The sequence below is a fragment of the Bos grunniens genome, chromosome 8 (assembly GCF_055505025.1).
Source record: "Bos grunniens cultivar Pamir isolate PY7600 chromosome 8, Bosgru_T2T1.0, whole genome shotgun sequence".
NCBI classification, from domain to species: Eukaryota; Metazoa; Chordata; class Mammalia; order Artiodactyla; family Bovidae; genus Bos; species Bos grunniens.
In genome coordinates this window covers 23,318,998-23,341,832 of record NC_141172.1, presented here as the reverse complement: position 1 = coordinate 23,341,832, position 22,835 = coordinate 23,318,998, and the positions used below count along the sequence as shown (strand labels likewise).

At 41.3% G+C, this 22,835-nt stretch overlaps 1 protein-coding gene across 5 annotated transcripts in view; it reads right to left on the bottom strand.

The window, feature by feature from the left end:
• Nucleotides 1–22,835, bottom strand: part of SLC24A2 (solute carrier family 24 member 2) — a 292,853-nt gene that overhangs the window by 69,542 nt on the left and 200,476 nt on the right. For 3 of the 5 annotated variants that reach the window (XM_086414937.1, XM_086414939.1, XM_086414938.1), the window contains one exon: nucleotides 6,095–6,145. The exons of the other annotated variants lie outside the window; for them this stretch is intronic. In XM_086414937.1, the coding sequence (XP_086271063.1) occupies nucleotides 6,095–6,145 (51 nt within the window). The remainder of the gene's footprint in view (nucleotides 1–6,094; nucleotides 6,146–22,835) is intronic. 5 annotated transcript variants of the gene reach the window in all.

Below are 22,835 nucleotides of genomic sequence, written 5' to 3'. Positions count from 1 at the left end.
TATCCATCTATAGAATTCTCCATGCAAGAATACTGGAGTGGTTTGCCATTCCCTTCTCCAGAGGATCTTCCCAATCGAGGGACTGAACCCAGGTCTCCTGGGCAGATTCTTTACATTCTGAGCCATCAGAAATATTTCACTGTAGTTATGAATGTAAAATAACTGGCTAGACTATGTAATCTTCGGGTGCTTCTGTTTCTTTGAAATTTTCAAAACTCAGCCACACGACTAACTGAGGAACCCATGATTCATATAAGACATTATTAGTTTCTTAGCTTAGTAAAGGGGTTATTGGTTGCCATGAAACTAGCCTTAATTTCAATAAGGAAAAGATCATTATTATTCTTACCCTTGATATTAAAACAAACTTGTCTTTGTTCATTTATACAAATGAACAAAGATTGACTTTTTAAATAGTGGGGAAATTATTTTTCTAGACATGGCTTCTGTTAAATGCCAATGAGTTTAACATAATACATTGCATATTTGCAAAGTGTCCTTAGTCATGAGTTCTGTTTACCTACTTATCTGCATGTCTTTATGAATGTTTATCTCCAAAGAGCAGAGATGAGTAGTTGTGTATACTGCCATTGGTGGAAAGGCATCTCTTTGAATTCCTCGGTTCCATCACACAAGCTTTCTTTTGAACTAACTTTTTACATTTTCATTTAAAAGGAAGCCAAGTTCAATTTATTGAGGATTTTCCAGAGTGATAATGGTATGAATTTGGGTTATCTGTAGATGAGAAATAAACTATGGGTTACTGATTTATTTTTAAACTCAAGTATAGCTGATTTACAATGTTGTGTTAGTTTCAGGTATATAGCAAAATGATTCAGTTATATATATATGAATATATATATATGTATATGTGTATTCTTTTTCAGATTCTTTTCCATTATAGGTTATTATAAGATACTGAATACACTTCCCTGTGCTGTAGAATATGTTTATCTGTTAAACTATGGGTTATTTACCTTAAGTAAAAACTGGAGATTGCCCTTCCAAGAATATTAAGTATCATCCCATGAAGAGATAAAGGAATGGCTGCCCACGTAGGGGGAACTGAGGTCACTAAAAGACTGTCCCTGGAGCCACTTGCTTGAATCTCTGGAAACATCTTGTTACAGATCAAGTCTAGGAACATGATTCATTCAGAGCAGATGCTCAGCTATTATCAAGTGAACACATTAGTATCAGGTGGTTGGTAGGGTAGGCGAGCCATCACCTTGGGAAGCAGGAATGAGGGAGTGGAGACATGGCCTCTTTTGAGAATCCCGTCCTCATTTCCACTGGGCTCCTTGGCACCTTGGGTTTGCCCACCATGTTACTCATCTTGCTGCCTGTGTTCCCCACTGGAGTGTGAATTCTTTAGGAGTAGAGCTATCTTTAATCTCCACGAGCCCTGTACTCAGTCTAATGCCTGGTCCAGAATGGGTGTTGCTGAACAAATACGTTAGAGAATGAATGCTGTTGTCTAGTTGCTCAGTTGTGTCCAACTCTTTGTGACCATAGGGACTATAGCCTGCCAGGCTCTTCTGTCCATGGAATTCTCCAGGCAAGAATACAAGAATGGGTTGCCACTTCCTTCTCCAGGGAGGAAATGAATGAGTGAGTGGATACAATTCTGCTGGTTCAGGGTAGGAGAGGAAGTTGGGTGTGGCCCAGGCAGCTGTTCTGATTTAGGTTCTGGGCACCTGAGACAAGGGAGGGAGGAATTGGGCTCTGAGGGGAGGGGCAAACTTTACAAAAAATGTTTCAATTTTTTCCAGTGTCTGAGAGTAAGCAGTTAAAAAAATATTTAAAAACATTAAATTTAATATTTAAATTTAAAATATTAAAGTTTAAAATTTTTAAATATTAAAATTTAGTTGCAGCATGCAGGATCTTTGGTTGCAGCATACAAACTCTTAGCTGTAGCATGTGGGATCTAGATCCCTGACTAGGGATCAAACCCTGGCCTTCTGCCCAGAGGGTGGAGCATTAGCCACTGGACCACCAGGGAAGCCACAGATCGTTTTACTAAAATAAAATTTTAAATGTCTAGTAATCAAGTACAGAGGCCATGTTTCAGTCAATAACTGTCATTCCTTAGTCTGTGGTTCAACTTTTCCATGATCTGGTCTCCATCAAGCCTTTCTTCCTACTCCTACACTGCAGCCAATCTGCACTGTCCAGTTCCTTATACCACCTCGCCAAGCAACCGCAGTGGAGCTGAGAAGGCGGTGAGTGGTCCTGAGTTCAGGTTCCACATTGCAACTTACTACCTCTGAGTTCCAGAGCCAATCACTTTGCTTCTCTGAATCTTAAAGTTCCCACATCTAACAGAATACTTGTTTGGGCTTTGGTTTTCTCATCATCAGTAAAATCGACCTTGTGATCATTAACAGGATTAAATTAATATATATAAATTTAATATATATTAATATATTACCCTCAGAGCATTGTGCCTGGCGGGTGGGGGGCACTCAGTAAGGCTTGGTGTGACCCCTTCTTTCATCCCTCAGCCTGGTGGGCCTGGTGGGAACCAGTCTTCCTACCCCAATGTAACCCATATTTACTGATCTTTTAGGGCCCAGGTCAAAGACCACCTTCACAAAATCCTCTCCTTCCCCATCCCCCACCCTTGAAAGCAATCTTTCCCCTTCCTGTAGCCTGTTATCTTTTTTCTGAATACCTATGGGACTTACCACTCTCTTCCTGGTGCCTCAGTGATTATTAAAACTCAGTGTTTTATTTCTCCCCCATCTGTAAGTTCCATGGGGGCAAACTGTCCACCTTTTAATCTTGTACTTCAACGAAGACCTAGCAGAATAACTTGCATAAAGCAGGTGCTTAAAATAACAGACTGAATATGTGCAAGACAATTCTCTATACTTAGTAGATCATCACGCAATTTTTCTTAGGATGGGGGTGGCATATGTAATTCATCTTTCCACTTAATCCACTTTAGGGAAAAAAAGCAGGCCTCATTGCAAGTAGCTTACTTCACACAACATCCAGAGAAATCTCCAGAAACAGTTACAAATAATGACTGGTCACATGGGCAAGTATAATAAAGCCGTGTCAAGGGCTAGTCACATTTCTAAAATTGTGAAAAGAAATGCTCAAATGGAGAGCGCTATTTCTTGAAGGCTAAACTAGTCCCCTATTGCCCATAACATCTTCATCTTTATCATACTTCCTTAAGTTGTGTAACATGGAGATGCTATAAGTCACAGTTATTATTATTATTTTCAGTGAGAGGAGGAATTTGAAAGTCATGCATGGCTGTTGCCAGGTCTGAGGTTACTGAACTGGCCTTGAGTCTTTTAGATGGAATCCCAGAATTAGGTTTAAGCCAGGCTGGCTTGTCGTGGAGGCAGCTGCCAAAAGGGTGTAATATGAGGTGACTGGATGGAGACCCACCCCGCCCCCACCCGCTGCTCCAGTCATCCTTTCCATGAGTGCCTGAGAGGGATTGCTATGTGTTTGGAAAACTTGTGAGTCTTTCAAAGGTTACTATTCTAGATAAAGGATAATGCCTTAACCAGCATTTCTAAAAGAGTCCCACAAGAGGCTCCATGGAAGAATGGTTTCTCTGACCAAAAAAGTCTGGGCAATACGGCAAACTCTATCCCTCTGCATGCATGCTAACTTGCTTCAGTCGTGTCCGACTCTTTCTGACCTTATGGACTGTACCCTGCCAGGCTCCTCTGTCCATGGAGTTCTCCAGGCAAGAATACGGAAATGGGTGGCCATTTCCTTCTCCAGGGGATCTTCCTGACTCAGGGATTGAACCCATGACTCCTGCGTTGCAGGCGGATCCTTTACCACTGAGCCACCAGGGAAGCCTCCATCCCTCTATACGATTTATTATTATATGCTACAGTGCGCAGGTGCACATGGAAGGAAGGCTCTGACAAGTCACATGGTAAAGAAATCTATTTAGCTTAATTCAGAAGCTCTCCCGCTTACTTAATAACAAAATCAAGCTTGCTTTCTTTTTTTCCCCCGGATGGCTGCAAAATCCCTAATGACATGATCTGATAGTAATATTTCATAGAATTTACTTTAAAAATGCTCCCTTAGCTACCTTTAGCTATCACTGTAACTGGGATGAATTTTCAGCTAAGAATGGGACACAAAGGGATATGCATGAAGGGATGGGCAGTCCAGGGAAGGATAAGGAATCTTAAAGGTGACCCAGGAAGGTCCCCAAACACAATTTTACAGTTTTGCTATGGGCCGGTCATGCTTCTCATGCTAGACATTATTTTGACTCTGTTTGCCTGCTTAGAAAGCCCGGCTGTTCGATATCAATTGGTATCATCAGATCAGAAGCGGCACTTTTGCATCTTCATGTGATGTTGAATTTTCTGGTGTGGGGAAGAAGAGAAAGGGAGCGCTCCAATGGCAATTTGCTCCCATAGATGTGGGAAGAGGAAGGAAAGGAAGGGTAAGGGAGAAACAGGTCAATAGAAGCAACAAGAAGCCAGAAGCAGCTAAGGGCGGAAGGCAGAGGACAGGATGGAGGGATGAGAAAGAGTGAGGGGTTGTGACTACTCAGGTAGAAGGTAGCAAACCCACTGGCCACTCAAGCTATGAAGTTTAGACTGAGGGCTGTGAGATGCCTGGAAAAGCAATTAAATTATAAAGTCAGTGAGCCCCAAAGTTTTGGCTTCCCAAGCCAATCATCAAGCAAAATCAAAGTGGTGTGAAGACATGGACTGAAAATAACAGCTGGGACAGGAGCCTTCCTTTAAGGCAGGGACTACTCTTTCTGTCCCCATGGTGGTAGGATACGCTGGTAGGTAGCTTTCTGCCTTTAGGGCTTTCTGCCCAAGGATCTGCACTTCCCCCACGTTGTTGGGAGGGCCTTGGGTTAGAGTAGAGCCCAGTCTGAGATTCTAACTGTGGCCCGCTGCTTTAGAAAACACCACCATGGTTAACTGACAGCACAGAGATAAAAGTAAAGAAGGACCCCAGAGCTTTGCAGAAGCCAGAGTGGGGAGGGGCTGAGAAGGGCCTTCCTCTTATCGAGGGCTGTCTGACATTCTGCCTCCTGCATGCAGAGCAACTAGGAGACCTTTGGCAAACTAAGGCAACTCAGAAATACTAGAAGCTGAAAACAAGATATGCAACACTCTGGGGAGTTTCTCTCATGTTGAAGGACAAAATGAACTGATCCCCTTCCTAGGGTACCTTTAGCTCTCTTGTCAGTATCAGTGAAAAAAGCATGTGAAAACTCCAAATGTTTTCATAACTTACAAATATCATTTATTAGTCAAAAAGTAGAGGTATGTGTGGGATTAGGACAAGAGGACAACTCCTTTTACCAGAATGCAAAAATTTTAAGTTGCTGTTCCACGGTGCACTTATTTCAGAAAAGTCACTGACTTGGGGAAGACTGTGCCCTGGGACAGTGTCTGGAATTGTAGATGCACTGAAAAATAAATCTCTGCCAGACTTCATTTACTCAGGGGAAATGCTCAAAACAATATGTCCAATCTCACACGGTGTGAACTCCAATATATACAGCCCCACTGGCTGGAACAATGACCCTGGCCTCTCTCAGATGAGTTAGCATGGGTTGTGGGAGAAAAGGACAGGGGCCTACAGTCCTCTGCATCAGAAACAGGTCTCCATTTTGAATCTAGGGATTCCTTTAGATTGCTCATTCCTTTGCATAAATCAGAATATCACCAGAAGATACATATCTCCCCCCACCCCCAAATTAGGGGCATATTAAAAGGAAGTGTCGGTCTGATGTATTTTTCTATGTTGTAAGCATGTGGAGGAACTAACGGTGATCCAATGGGTGTGGGCTTGTGTTTACATTGCTGACACCATTTCACTGAGTGTGTTACACGACTGAGATGGTTTGGATCGTTTGAATGGAGTAACATGATCACCCATGGTATTGCATGTCTCCAATTCCAAATCAACACAATGGCAGCAACTAGACGAAAATGCAGAAAGAATTATAAATCACACAATGTCACTGAAGTCATGCAAAGAGGGGGAAAATAAAGACTAAAAAAATGGGCAAGCCACAGACACCATAAATTAAAAAAAAAAAAGCCAATGAATACAATTCTAAAATCATTCTTACCTTCTTCAGTCATTGTGTCATAATATTTTAGTTTTCCATATGATCCAAGTTCTACAACATCACAGTAAAAGACACAAAGATAAGGAACGAGCTGTAATGCAAGAACTTTGTTTTTTACACATTCTTAATTAATCAGATTCAGAGTTATACTGTCAAATTCCGCAATCGTAACTATATAGAGATGTGCAAACATGGGCCATGTGGCAGACGGCTTTCACGGCCCATTTTCAGAAATCACTTAAAATATATTATTCCACTAGGGGTAGGACGTGCCCTGCATTACAGAACAGGACACAGTTATTTTAACATCTGATGAAACAGAACACTTGGCGAAGATATCTTCACGGCAGGTCCAGCCTTGCCCTGTCATTTTTAGAGATGATATGCCAAGAGGAAGGGCTGGACCAGAGACCCTTCCGAGGTTTGTAGAGACCCACTGGGGTGTGTAGATGCTGGCACTCCTTGCCAGGAAACAGCAGTCCCAGAAGTTCATTTCATAGCTTTTCTCCAACAGAACTACTTTCTAGAGGTTAATAAGGAAGGAAGGCTACCTGGGAAAAACCCCAAATGAAAAACCATGTTCTAAACTTCCCTTTCATTTCTAATCTCATATTACAGGCAAAAAGCACTGAATACCATGGGTGCAACATGCTTGGAAGGGCTGGGAAAGGTGCAAAAGACTTCGGGAGGAAGTGGGAGGCATGCTCCCAGGGAAGGGCAGGTGGCCCAGAGCAGCCACAACTCCATGCTCAGGGCATCACCTGCTGCCGCGTAGCCTGCAGGGGCCAGGAGGCAACCTCCCGGATGCAGCTCAGGAAAGGCCTTGGCTGCGATGGAAACTGCTGGCCGAAAGCAAGCTCGTCTGAGTCAGCTGGTAGAAGCGGCATCTTGGGGAGGGGGACAGAAGAGGTGGGGACACACCATTTCTGTTTTCTTCCTTCAGTTCTAAAACAGAAACTTTCATTCCTGTCCATCTGAAAATTCCAGATTGTTTGAAGCAACATTTTGAGCAGGTTAAAAATATTTTCCTGGTCATCACAACACTCTCCCAATAAACTTAAGAGATATTAATGAGATGTGAGATACTCCTGTGATTCTGTGGAATGCTTCCATGGCTCATTAACTTGGTGGGCTGCTAAAAACTCCCATATGAATGGACTAATAACTGATGGGTTCTGTGTACAAGATAAGGCTCTAGTTTAAAACACAATAATAAATATTCTTCTCCTTATAGTATATATTATACACATTCTTTTTCCATGTGCCTAAAATTTTACCTAAAGCTATTTTAACACACTAATACAAAATTATGCCTTGGGGAGAAAAATCACCTCATTTTTACGTTTCTGCAAAAGCCTAACTATTCTGGATTTTGTTAGACCCATGACAAAGGATGCAAGTGCTTCAATAAGAAATTGAATTTTGCATCCAAACAAGAAGGCTTTTAAAAAAATTGACTTCTAGGGATTGCCTTCAGTTAAAAAAACATTTTTTTTCCTGCCATTTTAAGAACAGTAGTCTATTATACAAGTGATACTGCCAAAGTCTGGGATTTTAAGGTGATCTAAATTCCTTCGTAAATATTAAACACATGTTCATGGTGGCTTTACACATAATCTGTGCCTTGTGTGTGAGTGGTGTGATGTGTATGTATAATCCTGCAGTAAGCTGATGAATTATACCAGCCAACTAATTTTTTTGTAACCTCCACTCTTTCCCTGAGGTAAAGCAGGCGAATAAGCAGCTGGCATTCTCTTTCTTTGCCAAGGAAACAGAATGTGGAGTTCATGTTTGCAAAGTTGGGTCGAAACCATATTTCTACACAGTGGAGATACACTACTGCATTTTTGCCTTTTGAGATGCTACCTCTCTGTACACACACACACCGGTCTTCATGTATCAGTCCCAAACTTTCAAACATCTGCTAGAGACAGATGTGATTAAGTCTTTACCTCCTCTCTCATGGAGCCAGGTATAAACACATACAATCATATTCTTTGATTAATTTATTAAATTAATACCAACATGGTCAAAACTGGATCCAGGGGTGGCTGACAAAACTCACACATTCTTGCTGCTGTGGCGATTCCTAGATTGTTCCTTAGCTACTTCCTTAGATGAGGACTGGGGCAGGGGGACAAGACCTGGACAGGATATACCAAAAAGGAGGCTAAAGGTGGTGGAAGAGAAGGAATCAGAGCAGTGAAAGGCTGAATGACAACAGGTGATGGAGTGACTTGAAGCACAGTGAAGAAGGTGGGCAAGGAAACAGTATTTGCCCAAGTGAAGAGAATCATGTTTGGTGCTTACTTAAAAAAAGGTACACAAACCAGCCTGTTGGAATAGAGTTTTTATCATTGACCTCAATGGGATAGTGAGACAGTGAACTCTGCACCTCAGTTCTTCCAAATGGTCAGGGTGGTCTCCTGGGGCTGGTGGGACAGTATCTCCAACAGCCAGCGCCTCCCTTCCTTGAACCAGGGGCTCAGAAGGTGCAGGAAGAGGGGTGCGACATGTGACTAGCGCGCATCCATAAGTTGGAGCACATTTGCACCCAGCTAGCGTCCCACAGCCCATGGACACCTCATGGAAAGCGGCCTGAGAGGCATGAATGAAAACTCACCTGCAAGCGGCAATGGGCTCCCGTCAGCACACTCCCCATGGACAGTAGCCACGGCAACTTTAGCACCATTGGATTAGGATTCAAAGTGGTCCCAATCCAAGCTGAATTTCTTGGGATAGGAGGGAGGAGGGAGGGGGATCAAGAGGGGGCTGTTTAATACCATTGAATAACTTCCATTATGTCAACTGAGCACGAGGAAAAGGGATGAATCAGTAGTGAAGATCATCCTGATTACCATCCAGTGCCTCTTCTCTATAAGATTTCTCTAAGAAAAAGTCTGGAACCCAGTGGCTGGTGTTTGAGACGAGCCTATGAGCTGATCAGCTGCCTAACATGGCATGATTGCTCACCATTTGGGCAGGTGGATCCATGGGCGTCCAAGCTCCTGGGGCTCTAGGAGAGCCTGAATCTACTGATATTCCTCTGCCCACTGCCTCTCAGGCCTTCCAGCAAGGTCATCACCTGGCTTTAACGTACCTCTGAATTCTTGTCTGCCATCTTGGTTGATAAGTCAAGGAAAAGATCTTCCGTCTCAACAGATCTGCAACTAAGAACTAGTGCTTTTTGGCCCCTAATTTCTTCCTTTCTTAAAAAGGGCATGGACACAGATTTCTCCTTCCAACATTGACCTTCTCAGTTCCACTTTTGGAACCTCTGGCATTCTCAACCCCTTTCTCAACAAATTTCCCCAGATAGGAGCAGCACCTTCCAGGCCTCAAAATTCTGACATATAAAACAGAAAGTCAACAGAAAAATCTATGCTGAATTCATTTTGTTAGAATAAAGAGCAGAGGTAGAGAAATCAGTGAAAGCAACATTCATTAAGTGTTGGTTGATGGAAAAAATAACTTGTGTGTTTTCTTAAATCAAAGAGCTGCTTTATTTTTGACACTGAGTTTGTAGATCTAAAATTTAGATTTTAGATTTTCTTAACACAGAGATTAGTTCCTTGGTAAAGTTGTCTAATACCTATTACGGAAGTATGCAGATATCAGATTACATCACATCCAGGAAAGGATTATTTTCAGTAGCTAAAAGAAGTTAAGAACACAGGCTTTGAAGCCAGGGTCCAGGTTTGAACCCAAGATCTGCCACTTTTTAGCTGTGTGACTTTGAGCAAATTGCTTTGCCTTTCTGAGTCTTGGTGTCCTCAGCTATAAAAGGGCATGCTTGTATTAATATCTATCTCACAAAGCTGTGGTGAAGAGTAGGTGAGATAATAATACCCACTAAGCAATCAATAATAAGCAGCTTCATTATTGCAAGCATCACCAAGAAGAGTGAAAGAGAACCCATGGCATATGGAGCAGAACACTTAAGAAAACTTGCTATTTTACACAGGTTTGTTGAAACTAACTCAACAGTATTTACAGAAGTTTAAAATAGCTAATCGGTATCCAACAATAAAAGATATTCTTCCCTTTGAGCTAGAATTTAAAAGAAATTTCTTCATCATCCTCCTCTTCTACTCTCAAATCTGCGAAGAATGTCAAAACATGGACCATAACCATGGGAACAGGATGTGAAAAGCAGACCCTTCATCCTTCTGATCACCAATGTTCCAGCTTGGGACCTATGCACCCTTCCCTGTAATATTTGCAAAGTCTGTCTCTCCAGTTAGGATGTCCATATCTTGGAGACTGAGACTGTATTCCTCTTTGGATCCCTCCCAACTAGAACAGTGCTTTTTGTGTATCACATGCGCTCCTTATATTTCTTAATCAAAGCATATAAATGCACAGCTCCCAAATAACAGTACTTTGGTTTGTTGAACTTCCCTGGACTTGCTGAAGTCAGGACGGCAGACACTGATACTTAAGGCTTCTGGACTGCTGATCCCATAATATCACTATCAAGGTTAAGGGGGGTTGGGGAAGGGTAGTTTGGGATTAGCAGATGCAAGCTATTATACCTAGAATGGATAAACAACAAGGTCCTATGTGTATAGCACAGGGGACTATACTCAATATCCTGTGATAAACCATAGTGGAAAAGAATATGAAAAATAATTTATATATGGGTAACTGAATTATGTTGCTGTACAGTAAAACTGACACAACGCTGTAAATCAACTATACCTCAGTAAAATAAACTAAAAAAACAGAGGGCTTCTGAGACAGTTAAGATAGCTAATTCAAAGCTTGGTTCTATGACTTATGAGCTGGTGATCTTCTCTGCACCTTAGTCTCTTCTTCAGTAAAATAGGGACAAGAACAATAAATACCTATTTTCAGGAGGGTTTTTGGAGGATCAGATAAGAACATATCTATAATGCACTTTGTGTCACGTGGCACAGGTATCCTTAATAATTGGTACCTCTCTTCCTTTTTTGCATTTATTGACTGTTTATTAGTACTCAAGCAGCTCCGCATGCTCTATTTTAATTAAACCTCTATTTTAATTAACCTAGAGTATGGTTAGATCTTATTGTCACAACTGAGGGATCATCAGGTTATTGATTTAACCGAGTTCCATGATATACCCTATACTCAAACCCAACTTTTCTGAAGCAAGGCTTATGTAGTATTAATAACTGCTAGATACTAATTCTCAATTACAAAAGAAAGTTACTTTGGTATCGTTTCAGTGAACAAGATGCCAGAGATTCTGAAAAACTAGTACAAAAATTGCAAATTAGGACCTTTAAGTGTAGAAGTAGATAATTTTATGTACTTCAGTAATTTTAAAGATTTTATATTTAAAAGAATGCAATAACATTCATCATCATATCCTTAAGCATTAAAAATAATTTCCATTAAGAAATTCTTTCCATAAAGGCACAGAATACTGCCATCAATTTTAGAAAAAAATGCCTATGTTAAAGTGAATGTTAAATTTGGTGCTTAAAGGAAAATGTTTCAGACACTTGATAGTTAATCCATTACTTGATTTTTAAAAAAAATTATTTATTTTAATTGGAGGCTAATTACTTTACAATATTGTAGTGGTTTTTGCCATATATTGACATGAATCAGCCATGGGTGTAGATGTATTCCCCATCCTGAACCCCCCTCCCACCTCCCTCCCTATCCCATCCCTCAGGGTCATCCCAGTGCACCAGCCCTGAGCACCCTGTCTCATGCATCGAACCTGGACTGGCGATCTGTTTCACATATGATAATATACATAATGTCAACAAAGGTCTGTCTAGTCAAGGCGGACCATAATTTTTCCAGTAGTCATGTATGGATGTTAGAGTTGGACTATAAAGAAAGCTGAGTGCAGAAGAATTGATGATTTTTAACTGTGGTGTTGGAGAAGACTCTTAAGAGTCCCTTGGCCTGCAAGGAGATCCAGCCAGTCCATCCTAAAGATCAATCCTGGGTGTTCATTGGAAGGACTGATGTTTAAGCTGAAATTCCAATACTTTGGCCACCTGATGCAAAGAGCTGACTCATTTGAAAAGACCCCGATGTTGGGTAAGATTGAGGGCAAGAGGAGAAGGGGATGACAGAGGATGAGATGGTTGGATGGCATCACTGATTCAATGGACATGAGTTTGGGTAAACTCCGGGAGTTGGTGATAGACAGGGAGGCCTGGCATGCTGCAGTTCATGGGGTCTCAAAGAGTCGGACATGACAGAGCGACTGGACTGAACTGAACAATGCTATTCTCTCAAATCATCCCACCCTCGCCCCCACAGAGTCCAAAAGACTGTTCTGTACATCTGTGTGTCTCTTTTGCTGTCTTGCACATAGGGTCATCGTTATGATCTTTCTAAATTCCATATACATGCATTAGTATACTGTATTGATGTTCTTCTTTCTTACTTATTTCACTCTGTATAATAGGCTCCAGTTTCATCCACCTCATTAGAACTGATTCAAATGTATTCTTTTTAATGGCTGAGTAATATTCCACTGTGTATATGTACCACAGCTTTCTTATCCATTCGTCTGCCGATGGACATCTCTCTTCCTTGTCTGCCAAAGTTCCAACGGGAACCTCTATTTCAGCCCGGCATGAGGTTGTTTTTACATCTTATCAGACTCTCATTATCTCTGTGGGTGGGCACCAATGTCAGTGTCAAAACTTGAAATGTGCAAGTCAAGACCCCACAGCCCTCCTTCCCCAGGTGCCTTTCCTTAAACACAAGGAAGAATGTCAAAAGGAAAACTTTCAGTTTAATGAAAGGCTGCCCTGGCTAACTTCCAGAACCATGTTTGGTAGTATTAACATTTTAGTCTAAGGTGTTTTCTTTTTTTTTTAAATTTGTGAATTTATTTTCATTATTGAAGTTTTGTGAATAAATAGTATGGGAGTTATGTATTTGTCATTTCCCATCCACTCCCTACAAACATAACATTTATATTTGTAGATCCATACAATTTTTTAAAGTTCCTTACAGTGCTTGATTTGGGTTGACTTTGTTTCTCTTCTCTTCCTGTGTGAAAATTTTTTGTCAAAATCAATATGTATTCCGAGCTAAAAGATATTTCTAAGTCAGCCCAATTGAAAGCTTTTTGTTTGATTTACCTAGAAAAGGGCTGTACGGTCCACCAAAATTAATTGCTTTCCATTAAAAGGCTTTCTTTGGTCATCACTCCTTTATAACAATTGTTCTTGTCAAGGCAAGTACTTTTCTTAAGTCAAAAAAAAAAAACCCTTAAGAGATGGAGGTTAAATGAGGAAACAACCATATTCTCACTTCAGACTCAAGTCAGAATAAAAGGAATATTTTAACCTTCAAATTCAAATTCTCACTCAAAAAAAGCTTTCAGAGCACTGACTCACTGCACAAGTTCTGCTTAGCAATCTGTAGGGGAATAGTGTTTGTGTGTTAAACTTCCCTGAGAGCCTCCTAACTGAGAACACAGTTGCCTGGGGACACTCTACCCAACATGTGGTAACATATCTATGTCATACACAAGGTGTAAACAGAGGTGATTTCGTCCTATGGAGTTCTCATATTCAGCTCTTGCAAATCTATGCTAACGAGTGCTTCTTTTTCTTCTATGGGATTAAAATCTCTCACTTAGGCTTTTGGAAGCAAGCCAGTACGTTTGCAAATGAAAATAAAAGGCTGAACTTGTAAGTAACCTTCCCTCAGCTACTGAGTGTCAAGTCGGATTTATGTCCTTACATACATCACTGCCTCTTAGACATTTATCACCTGATTTTCACACCCTCTGAATCCAGCCCCTTCATAAAAAACTCACTCTTCCTTTTCAAGCTTCCAGCAAACCCAGACACACTTGTTTTGCTTTGTTCTTGTTTTGGTCTCCCTTACTTTCTACATGTATTTCCTTGTTGATGTCAATCGGCTGATATCGTTCTGAGGCCCCAGTCCCTTAGAACTACTGATACTACATTGGTGGCCAAATTAGGGATCACAAAGATCCCCAGCAGCTGGCCCAGTGATAAAGCACCCATGAACCACAGGGGCCAGGTGTGTGGGTGAGGACAGTGGACCGAGGCCAACATAGGGAGCGGTAGGGACTATGGAAAAGTGGCCAGTGAATGCCTAAAGGGGTGACAGCCTCTTAGCTCCCACTCCATGAGGAAAGGCTGGGACAGTGTAAAGAGATCTGATTATTCCAGGGAAGCCAGATATCTGGACTTTTATGTGAAAATTCCTGACTTTTAAATGTTGGAGTGTGTGTGTGTGTATGTGTGTGTGTTAGTAGTTCAGTTGTGTCTGACTCTTTGTGATCCCATGGACTGGAGCCTGCCAGGCTCCTCTGTCCATGGAATTCTCCAGACAAGAATACTGGAATGGGTTGTCATTCCCTTCTCCAGGGGATCTTCCTGACCCTGGTATCAAACCTAGGTCTCCCACACTGCAGTTTTTTTTTTTACCATCTGAGCCACCAGGGAAGTACCTTAAATGTTGGTAACCAATTCCAAATTTAAAAAAAGCAAACCACTCTGGGCTTGGTTTAAAATCAGGATGGTGAGTCCAATTTTCCTATAAATATTAGTGAATGAGTGAATGAATGAACAAGTGAGACCAGGGAGGGGTCCTTGCTCAGCTACCCTTCTGGAAAAGCCAAAGGCTTTGGTTCCCTTCCTCATTTCCCTTGAGGCTTACCTATCTCCCTTGGTGTAGGTACCACCGTGTGCTTATCTCTGACTTAGGAGCAGACTACGAGTCTCATCACCTCAGGCTTCTCTGGGACACCAAGGCTAAGTCCACGTCAGGCCAATGGAAATGCTAGTATGCCATGACTAACACACTCTTTTTTTTTTTTGCACATTCTTGCCATCTAGCTATGCCACCACATGAGTCAAAAGAGTAATTTAAAAAAATCTTATTTAGGAGAGGAATGAACATTGTCCGTTACGTGTAACTGTTCCCAATTATTTTTCAGGGAAATATCTGGATTGTGAAAAACACAGTGAAAGATTCTGAAAGGCAGGTGAGGATCACAGAGGGAGGTGCCATATAATTATATGGGAATTATCATCCTTGAACAGTGAACAATAATGTGTGGTCATTACTGTGGATCATCCAGATGGTTCATAATGAAACACCCAAGAGAGTCCCCAGACACTCCAACTTCTTATAAATTTGTCACCTAATTTGCAGTCTTGCTCCTCTGCGGTGTTGCTTAGCAATATCAATGGTTACTGATTTCTGTCCTGTGAGAAGCTGACTCAGGCCATATTTCACTGTAATTTACATGCTCTGGATGATCGAACAAAAAAAATGGGACCAGGAAGAGCTGTTCTGCTCCTTCCCTGCTGAGGTAGGTTGGGGAGGGGAAGAGAACAGGAGAGAACAAGCAGGTTTCTGGAAAGGATTTTTAAAGAAAAGCAGTGAGCCGCCCAGGCAAGAGAATTAACCCCAAACAGTGTGGTTAAAAAAAAAAAAAGATTTCCTGGACATTTATGTGACCTTTTAATTGTGTAATTAAAAATCGCAACAGTCCTAAGTTAACTTTAAACACTGATACTTTGTCATAATGTTCTTCCTTTTTCCCAAAGGGATGGAGAAAAGCATGCAATGATACAGCATGACAGCCCCATCATTTGTACTGTGGACCCCACAGACTTTGACTTGAAAACTGGCTCTGCCACTCACCAGCCATGAGAGCTTGGGCAAGTTAGCTAACCTCTTTGACACACAGCTCTCACACTCATATACGATGGGAACAATAATAGCTGCCTTGTAGGGTTGTGGTAAATATTACAGATACCTAACACATAATTGGCAAATAATATTCATTATGTATGTGATAGGTATTAATTATTAGGTACTTTAAAGCATTTATTAGTTTCCCTTCAACTAAATCAGGGAACTCCCATCATAGTATCCTTCTGATCATCACAAAACCAGAGTGAAGCTGGTATCAGGAGCCCTTATCACCACGGAGATGAACAAGGTGATCTTATGGCACTCAGCATAATTTCTGGAGTCAAGAGGTGTGGGCTCTAATACACAGTTTACTACTTATTAGCTGCATGACCTTTGAAAGCCTTAGTTTCATCATCTGCAAAATGGGGCTAATTCTAGTACTCCCTTACTGCATTGCTCTAAGGGGGTTTATGTGACACTGGGAACACTGGAAATTCTCAGTATGTAGGAGCTATCATTCTATGACTGGGTCAAAGCCCAGCAGTGATGTGGATTCAGGCTCACTTATTATAGTCGCAATAAGTGGGCATCCAGGACTAGAGCCTTGTTCTAACATTCTCTGCACAAGTTTATACTGGAGAAGAAAAAGGTCAAAGGAGAAGAATGATAAAAAATAATAACTAGTTATGTCATGCCAAAGGAAGTCTATAAATGTCACATTCTTTTGTAATGACATCAGATACATAGAGACTGTTGGCACTATTTAAAGAATGTGTAACTCAGGGAAAGAGATAATATAAGTTTTGATTTTCAAAAGGAAAGCTTAAAAGGGATTCCAGCTGTTTGTCAAAGTAGTATTATTCAGTGGTTAAGAAAGTGAATTCTGGGGTCCAACAAACCTTGATTTGAACCAGGCTATGATTTCCCTTATCCCTGGGTCAAATTATTTACCGCTGTAACTTTCAGTATCTTTATCAGTAAAATGGTTATAATACAAGAGGTTATAATATAGTTAAGTTTTTAGTGTAACATACTCATAGGATGATGCTGAAAATTGAATGAGTTAATGTATATAAAATGCTTAGCACAGTGCCTGGCACATAGTAAGAAATCAGGGTTAGTCATTCCATTTTTCATTATTATTGCCTCCATGGGCATCAATCCAGAATTCTGGCTGAATAGTCAATATTTTTTCACTTCTCTTACTTTTCAGCTGGCATTTCCAGGGAGAAAATGACATTGTCAAAGACAGTGAAAGGAATACGGTTTGAAAGCAAAGAATATACAATATTAGATACCATCTATGCAACATTTGGAATTTATTTCTTTTTAAAAAAATCTGTTTGAGTCCTTCTAATAGCAAGTTTCTAAAACATGTTCTCGGTAAGTTTTTTGTATAGGTAGGGGGTTAAGAAGCTAACATGTTCACTGATGACATCTACATCTTTGCATTCTTGCATCTCTGTAAATGAAATGATTATGTTTACAAAATCAGGCAAAAGGTACTTTCTTCTTAAGTCTTATCAAATTTGGGGTGGGGGGTACACACACATTTATTGCTCAGTCTTGAAAGTGGCAAGAGGTTCCATTCTCTTCCCCTATCCTTTTTTTAAAAGGATTTTTTTGAGTTGACACATACAGATAAGCCCACTGTTCTCTTTCACAGAAATGTGAGCTTGGTTATATTACATTTGACTAAGATCCAAAGGCTGGGGCTTTAAGTGATGCTGATGCTTCTATGGCCACACCCACAACCCAACCAGTCATGAAAGTGAAAGTTGCTCAGTCGTGTCCGACTCTTTGTGACCCCATGGACTATACAGTCTGTGGAATTCTCCAGGCCAGATCACTGGAGTGGGTAGCCTTTCCCTTCTCCAGGGGATCTTCCCAACCCAGGGATTGAATCCAGGTCTCCCGCATTGCAGGCAGATTCTTTACCAGCTGAGCCACAAGGGAAGCCCATGAATACTGTCATGAAGCCCTATCAATTCCACCCCGAACAGCCTCAGTTCTGTCTTTTCTGCTCCATTCCTACTGTCCCTGCCTTAGTCGGAAGCCTTGCTGAGGTTACTGCAGTAGTCCTATTTGAACTCTTGTTTCTTACCACCTACTCGTTCTCTTTCTTACCATTTACTGTCTTGTCCTGGCACCTTTCACCTGTCTTTCACATTGTTACCAGCATAAGGCTTTCAGAACACAAACTGAACATATCTCTCTAAATCCCTCACATCCTCTTTTTGTGTTGGAATCTTATGAGATCTTCTAATCTAGTGACTCACTTGGAGGTTCCCTTCTGCAGGCGGCATTCCCGAATGCCCCCCCATCCCTAGTGTAAGTCACTCCCTCCACTGTGTCTGTTTCAAGTATACCCTTCTGTGTGTGCTCATCAAAGGCACCTTAACCTACTTGCTGTCATTTAGGGCAAGGAATCAACACACTCATTTTGTTAATTGAGCACCCAGCAGAGTTCCTGGCACTCTGTAGGTGTTCAGATGCTGTTGAATTGAATTAAATCTCTATTTAATAGTGCTCTGTTAATCCTCCTTAGCCTGGTTGCCTTTGGTATGGACACCTATGACTCCTTCCATTTTAGTGTTCTAACTCCACAGTTTCAACTATTCTGTCTTCAATATCTCTGCAGGAAGGAAGTCTGCGAAGGGAAAATGCATGTAGCCTCAACTGTTGGAATCCTCTTCATTGCTTCAGGATAACTTTTGCTCAACTAAAAGCCAGACGGCCAATAAGACCAGTTTCAGGAGGATTTACAACATACCAAAGTGCCATCAGGAGAGTGCTCAGCATATAGAAGACAAGATGGCGGCAATAGCTTGGAAATGGAGATGAAAAACAAAAAAACCCAACCTGACCGATGAGTGGAATGGATGCTGCATGCTGGCTAGAGAACAATTTGGATGTTCTCCTGGATCTCATCCTGCAGCCTGGCTGGATTCAGAAGAGTCTGCCAGGCAGAGAGAATCAGTGCTAAATTATACCCAGCCGTCGGGTCAGCACAGCTGAGTTTCTACCCTCCAATGCACTGAGCATCAAAAAATATCAGAAATGTGTCCTAGAAGAGGGGAGGAAAAGCAATAAAATGGACAAACAAACTTCAGCTATTCAAGAGGGACAAAAGGGCAAGAGATGAAAAGAATGAGAAGGCAAGAAGATCTGGAAACAGAATGAAATGGAGGGAAAAAGACTGGAAGACAAAGGAAATTAAGGCCACTGAAAGGGAAGTAATTCAAACTACTCTTATAATTTTGTAGTCTACACTTCAGTTCTGGTCAGGATGTCACTTTATTGAATACTTGGCTCCCTACCACAATAGAAACAATCACCCCAAATTATGAAAAAAATTACAGGATCAAAGTACAAAGAATGTTTATTCAATCCTCTAAATTTCATTGAAGTAGAAATCCATTTACCATTATTCCTACTTAAATACCATAAAAAGTGGGAAGATAGGAGTGAATTTAAAATCCAGGATGCAAAGACAATGTAGAAGATTAAGACATGTTTCACAAGTAGCCCATTATGCACCTTACATTAAACGACAAATGCCTGCTGTGAACCAGAGATCTGATGATATAGGAGAAGGCAGGGACTTGCAGAAGGTTATGAGTCCTAACTACATAAACAGTGGCCTAAGGACATTTCACCAGGATTAAAAAATTAGTACAGTAATTGCTTTTTCAGATTTTTTTAACCAATATGTTGGAAAGAGGAATTTTTTTTTTTTCAGTCTACCAAAAATCTGTAGACCCCAGAGGAAGCTGGGAGTTATTGAAGGGAAATGAGTCAAGTACCATGTCACACTGATTTACTCCTCATTGTACAAAGAACAGAAGAACTTGGAAATATAAAATGTATAGTTATTCAACTTCAGGATAACTTCTGCTCAACTAAAAGCCAGATTGCCAATAAGACCAGTTTCCATCTTATAGACAGGTATGGCAGGATCTAAAAACTGGTACATGATGAAGAGACTTCTTTTTAAGTGAAAAAGGAGATAAGATAATTCAATGAATTACTACTGAACCTTTGAGGACTGCCTGAAAAATGACAGCTGCAAGAAACAAAAAAGAACTGAAAGCAGTTTGGCAACTACAGATGTACAGGCACTGTTCTGTGTGCTCTGTAAACAGCTCTCCGTTGGATATACTCAACAGCCTTAAGAGATAGACGCTCTTATCTTTCCTATTTATAGGAAGCTGAGTTACAGAGATGTTAAATAACTCACCCAAGGTCAGACAACTAGTAAGTGGCAGAACTGGGGTTCAAACCAAGGTGGCTGACTCCATAGTGTGTCTGCTGAACAACTATACTGTATTCCCTCTCCCAAGAGCCTAGTGGGAAGATGCCTACATGAACACACTCAACAGGGGAGACAGCCTGTCTACATGGGCATATTGCAAGATGCTACCTTTAAGCTCCATGGATCAGCTCCTCACATTCTAATTCTCCCTAGCACAAAGAAGATGGGGAACAGTCCTGAGGTCAGGAAAAGAATTTGTAACCTTTTCTAGATGGCTCAGTGGTAAAGAATCTGCCTACCAATGCAGGAGATGGAGGTTTGATTCCTTGGTCGGGAAGATCCCTAGAGGAGGAAATGGCAACCCACTCCAGTATTCTTGCCTGGAAAATCCCATGGACAGAGGAGCCCGATGGGCTACAGTCAAGGGGGGGAGGTCACAAAAGGGTCACAGCTTAGTGACTGAAACACAACAACTAGTTAGGAAACTCTGTGTGACCTATTGTACTATGAATGGGAACAGGATGCATGGAAAGGAAAATAAACAACTGGGTACAGTTTTTTTCAGAAATGCCAGAGGAGACTTTTTATCATGAAGAGTTTTCTGGAATTAGATGGACTCACCATAATTTTTAATTCCTGCCAATGATGGTGGTTCTGGCCTGAAGTCCTTAGAGTTGAAGCAAAGCTACCTTTGCTATTGGCCATATGGGATTAAGTGCTGCCAGTCTGGGAAGTCAAAGAGAGAAATTACCAGCACACAAGTAGCTACAGAGGCTGTTGCAACTGCATTGCTAAAACTCAGATACAACAATGACATTTATGCTGGTTTTCAGGAAGTTAACTAGACTGGGGCAAGCACTGGCTTCTGTTCCCCTAGAGACTTACCTAAAGTGGGGGCTTGTAAAGGGAAATGTTCTCACATGGGGTGACCACTCACATCAGCCTGCAATAGGAGTGTGTTTTATGAATGAATGAATACATGAATCCATACACACAAACAGGAAACAAATTTGTAGACCCTTAAATTTATATAAACCACAATGCTGATCACTCTTTATGTGAGTGTGTGTGTGTGCGCTCCTGCACATGTGTGTATCAGTCTCACTGAGCCCCAAGACAACCTATAAAGGACAGTTTGACATGGGTCACGAGATTCTTTTTAATGGCTGAGGTGAAGAGGCCAGATTTGGTGGCTCTGCTATCATGAGATTAGGAGATAAATGGACCCTGACAGCAGCTTGAGGATTTGTTTTTACAGTATGACAACACCCAGAGGTGAGTGCACAGCATGGTGCAAATCCCAGACCCAGAGACCCACTAGCAAGAAACCTGACTACCGTCAGGGGTAAGTGTCTCTGAACCGAATGCAAATCGTCCAACCAGCACTCCATGACTCAAGGCCCAGCTATCGATGGAACAAAGCAGAGACGTCTTTAACGTTTCATTTGAGAGAAAACTCCTTTGAATGATGTTTCTACATCAACATGCTTTTGGAATGGGCCATCACGGACAAAATTAAAGTGCTTTTCCACCGTCACCGATTGCCCCAACCTTTGGGGGCATGCATCATCACCGTGGCTATCTTGGGAAACTCTGGGTTCCCCCTTTGAAGGAGTTCTAACTGCATCTCTAGAGCGCGTGATAAGTTCAAGAGAATAAAGATGAAACTATAACAATGGATGCCTCTGTGCGCAGCGATTACTTTCAAATGGCATCAAGTCATTAATTTGGTCACAGACCTTCGTGGACTTGACTTCAAGGCAAACCTGAGACAGAGAGAGAGAGCCTATTTCTACCCTCAAAAGCATTCATTTCAGGAAGACCATTCACTTTCTCTTCATACCCCAAATGAAATGTATTTGTAATGTGTACAACACAAAGAGAGATTCAATTTCGACCATCTTTGATGTTCAAATCTGAGAGTAATGCTCTACTATTCCCCAAAGAGAAGAGCTGTTTAACTTGTCCCTGCATTTGTGCTATGAGAGGCATTAACAGCCTGCCTTCCTCTATCCAGGCATTTAAACGACTGTCATCTTATTAAAAACAAAGCCAGCAGATTGCATTTTATTCTTTCCCATTGAAGATTTTCACTCCTGTTGCCTGTCCACTCACCAGCTGAGGCAGCACGCAAGCATCTTTCTCGCTAATTTAAACTGATCCACGATTTGGGACCAAAAGAAAGGTTACAGTACTGCCTTTCAGGGATAACGTCTCCACATTTTGAATCAAATAGGCATGAAAATGGCTTTCTTCTAGGATCAAATGACAATTTTTGAAAGTGCATATTGAAGCCATTTTTAAAAACAGAAGCTGGGGAAATAAGTTCTGCCGTTGGGTGAAAGAAAAAGAAAACGCAGCAAGCAAGTAAAAGTTTAATCTTCATGCCAGCTTCAAGTTAACACATCAATGTTGAAGCACTGAAGTGATTTTGCAAAATAGATGTCTGGCTGTATGTATGGGAGATGGACACATGGCTACAGATGAGAGTCTTGTGTGAGTGCAAAGTGTTCAAGCTCTGAAGGCAGACTTAGGAGCTGGGTGACTATGAGCAAGTAATGTCACCTCTCTGAACCTCAGTTTCCTCAGAGGTAAAGCAGAATACTTCCCATAGCCACTGATTGGAGAATGACAGGAGGTGACTGTCAGGTGTGTGGCACTGAGTAATAAGCACTTCAAAAGTTCCAATCTCTTGTTTTTTCTCTTCAACATCATCTTAGGCCTTTAGTTTCTGGCACTGAAATGACACACACATAGTTATGGTAGATGCATACACAGACACACACACTCAGATATAGACACTCACACATAGACACACACACATACACACAGACATGTAGACAC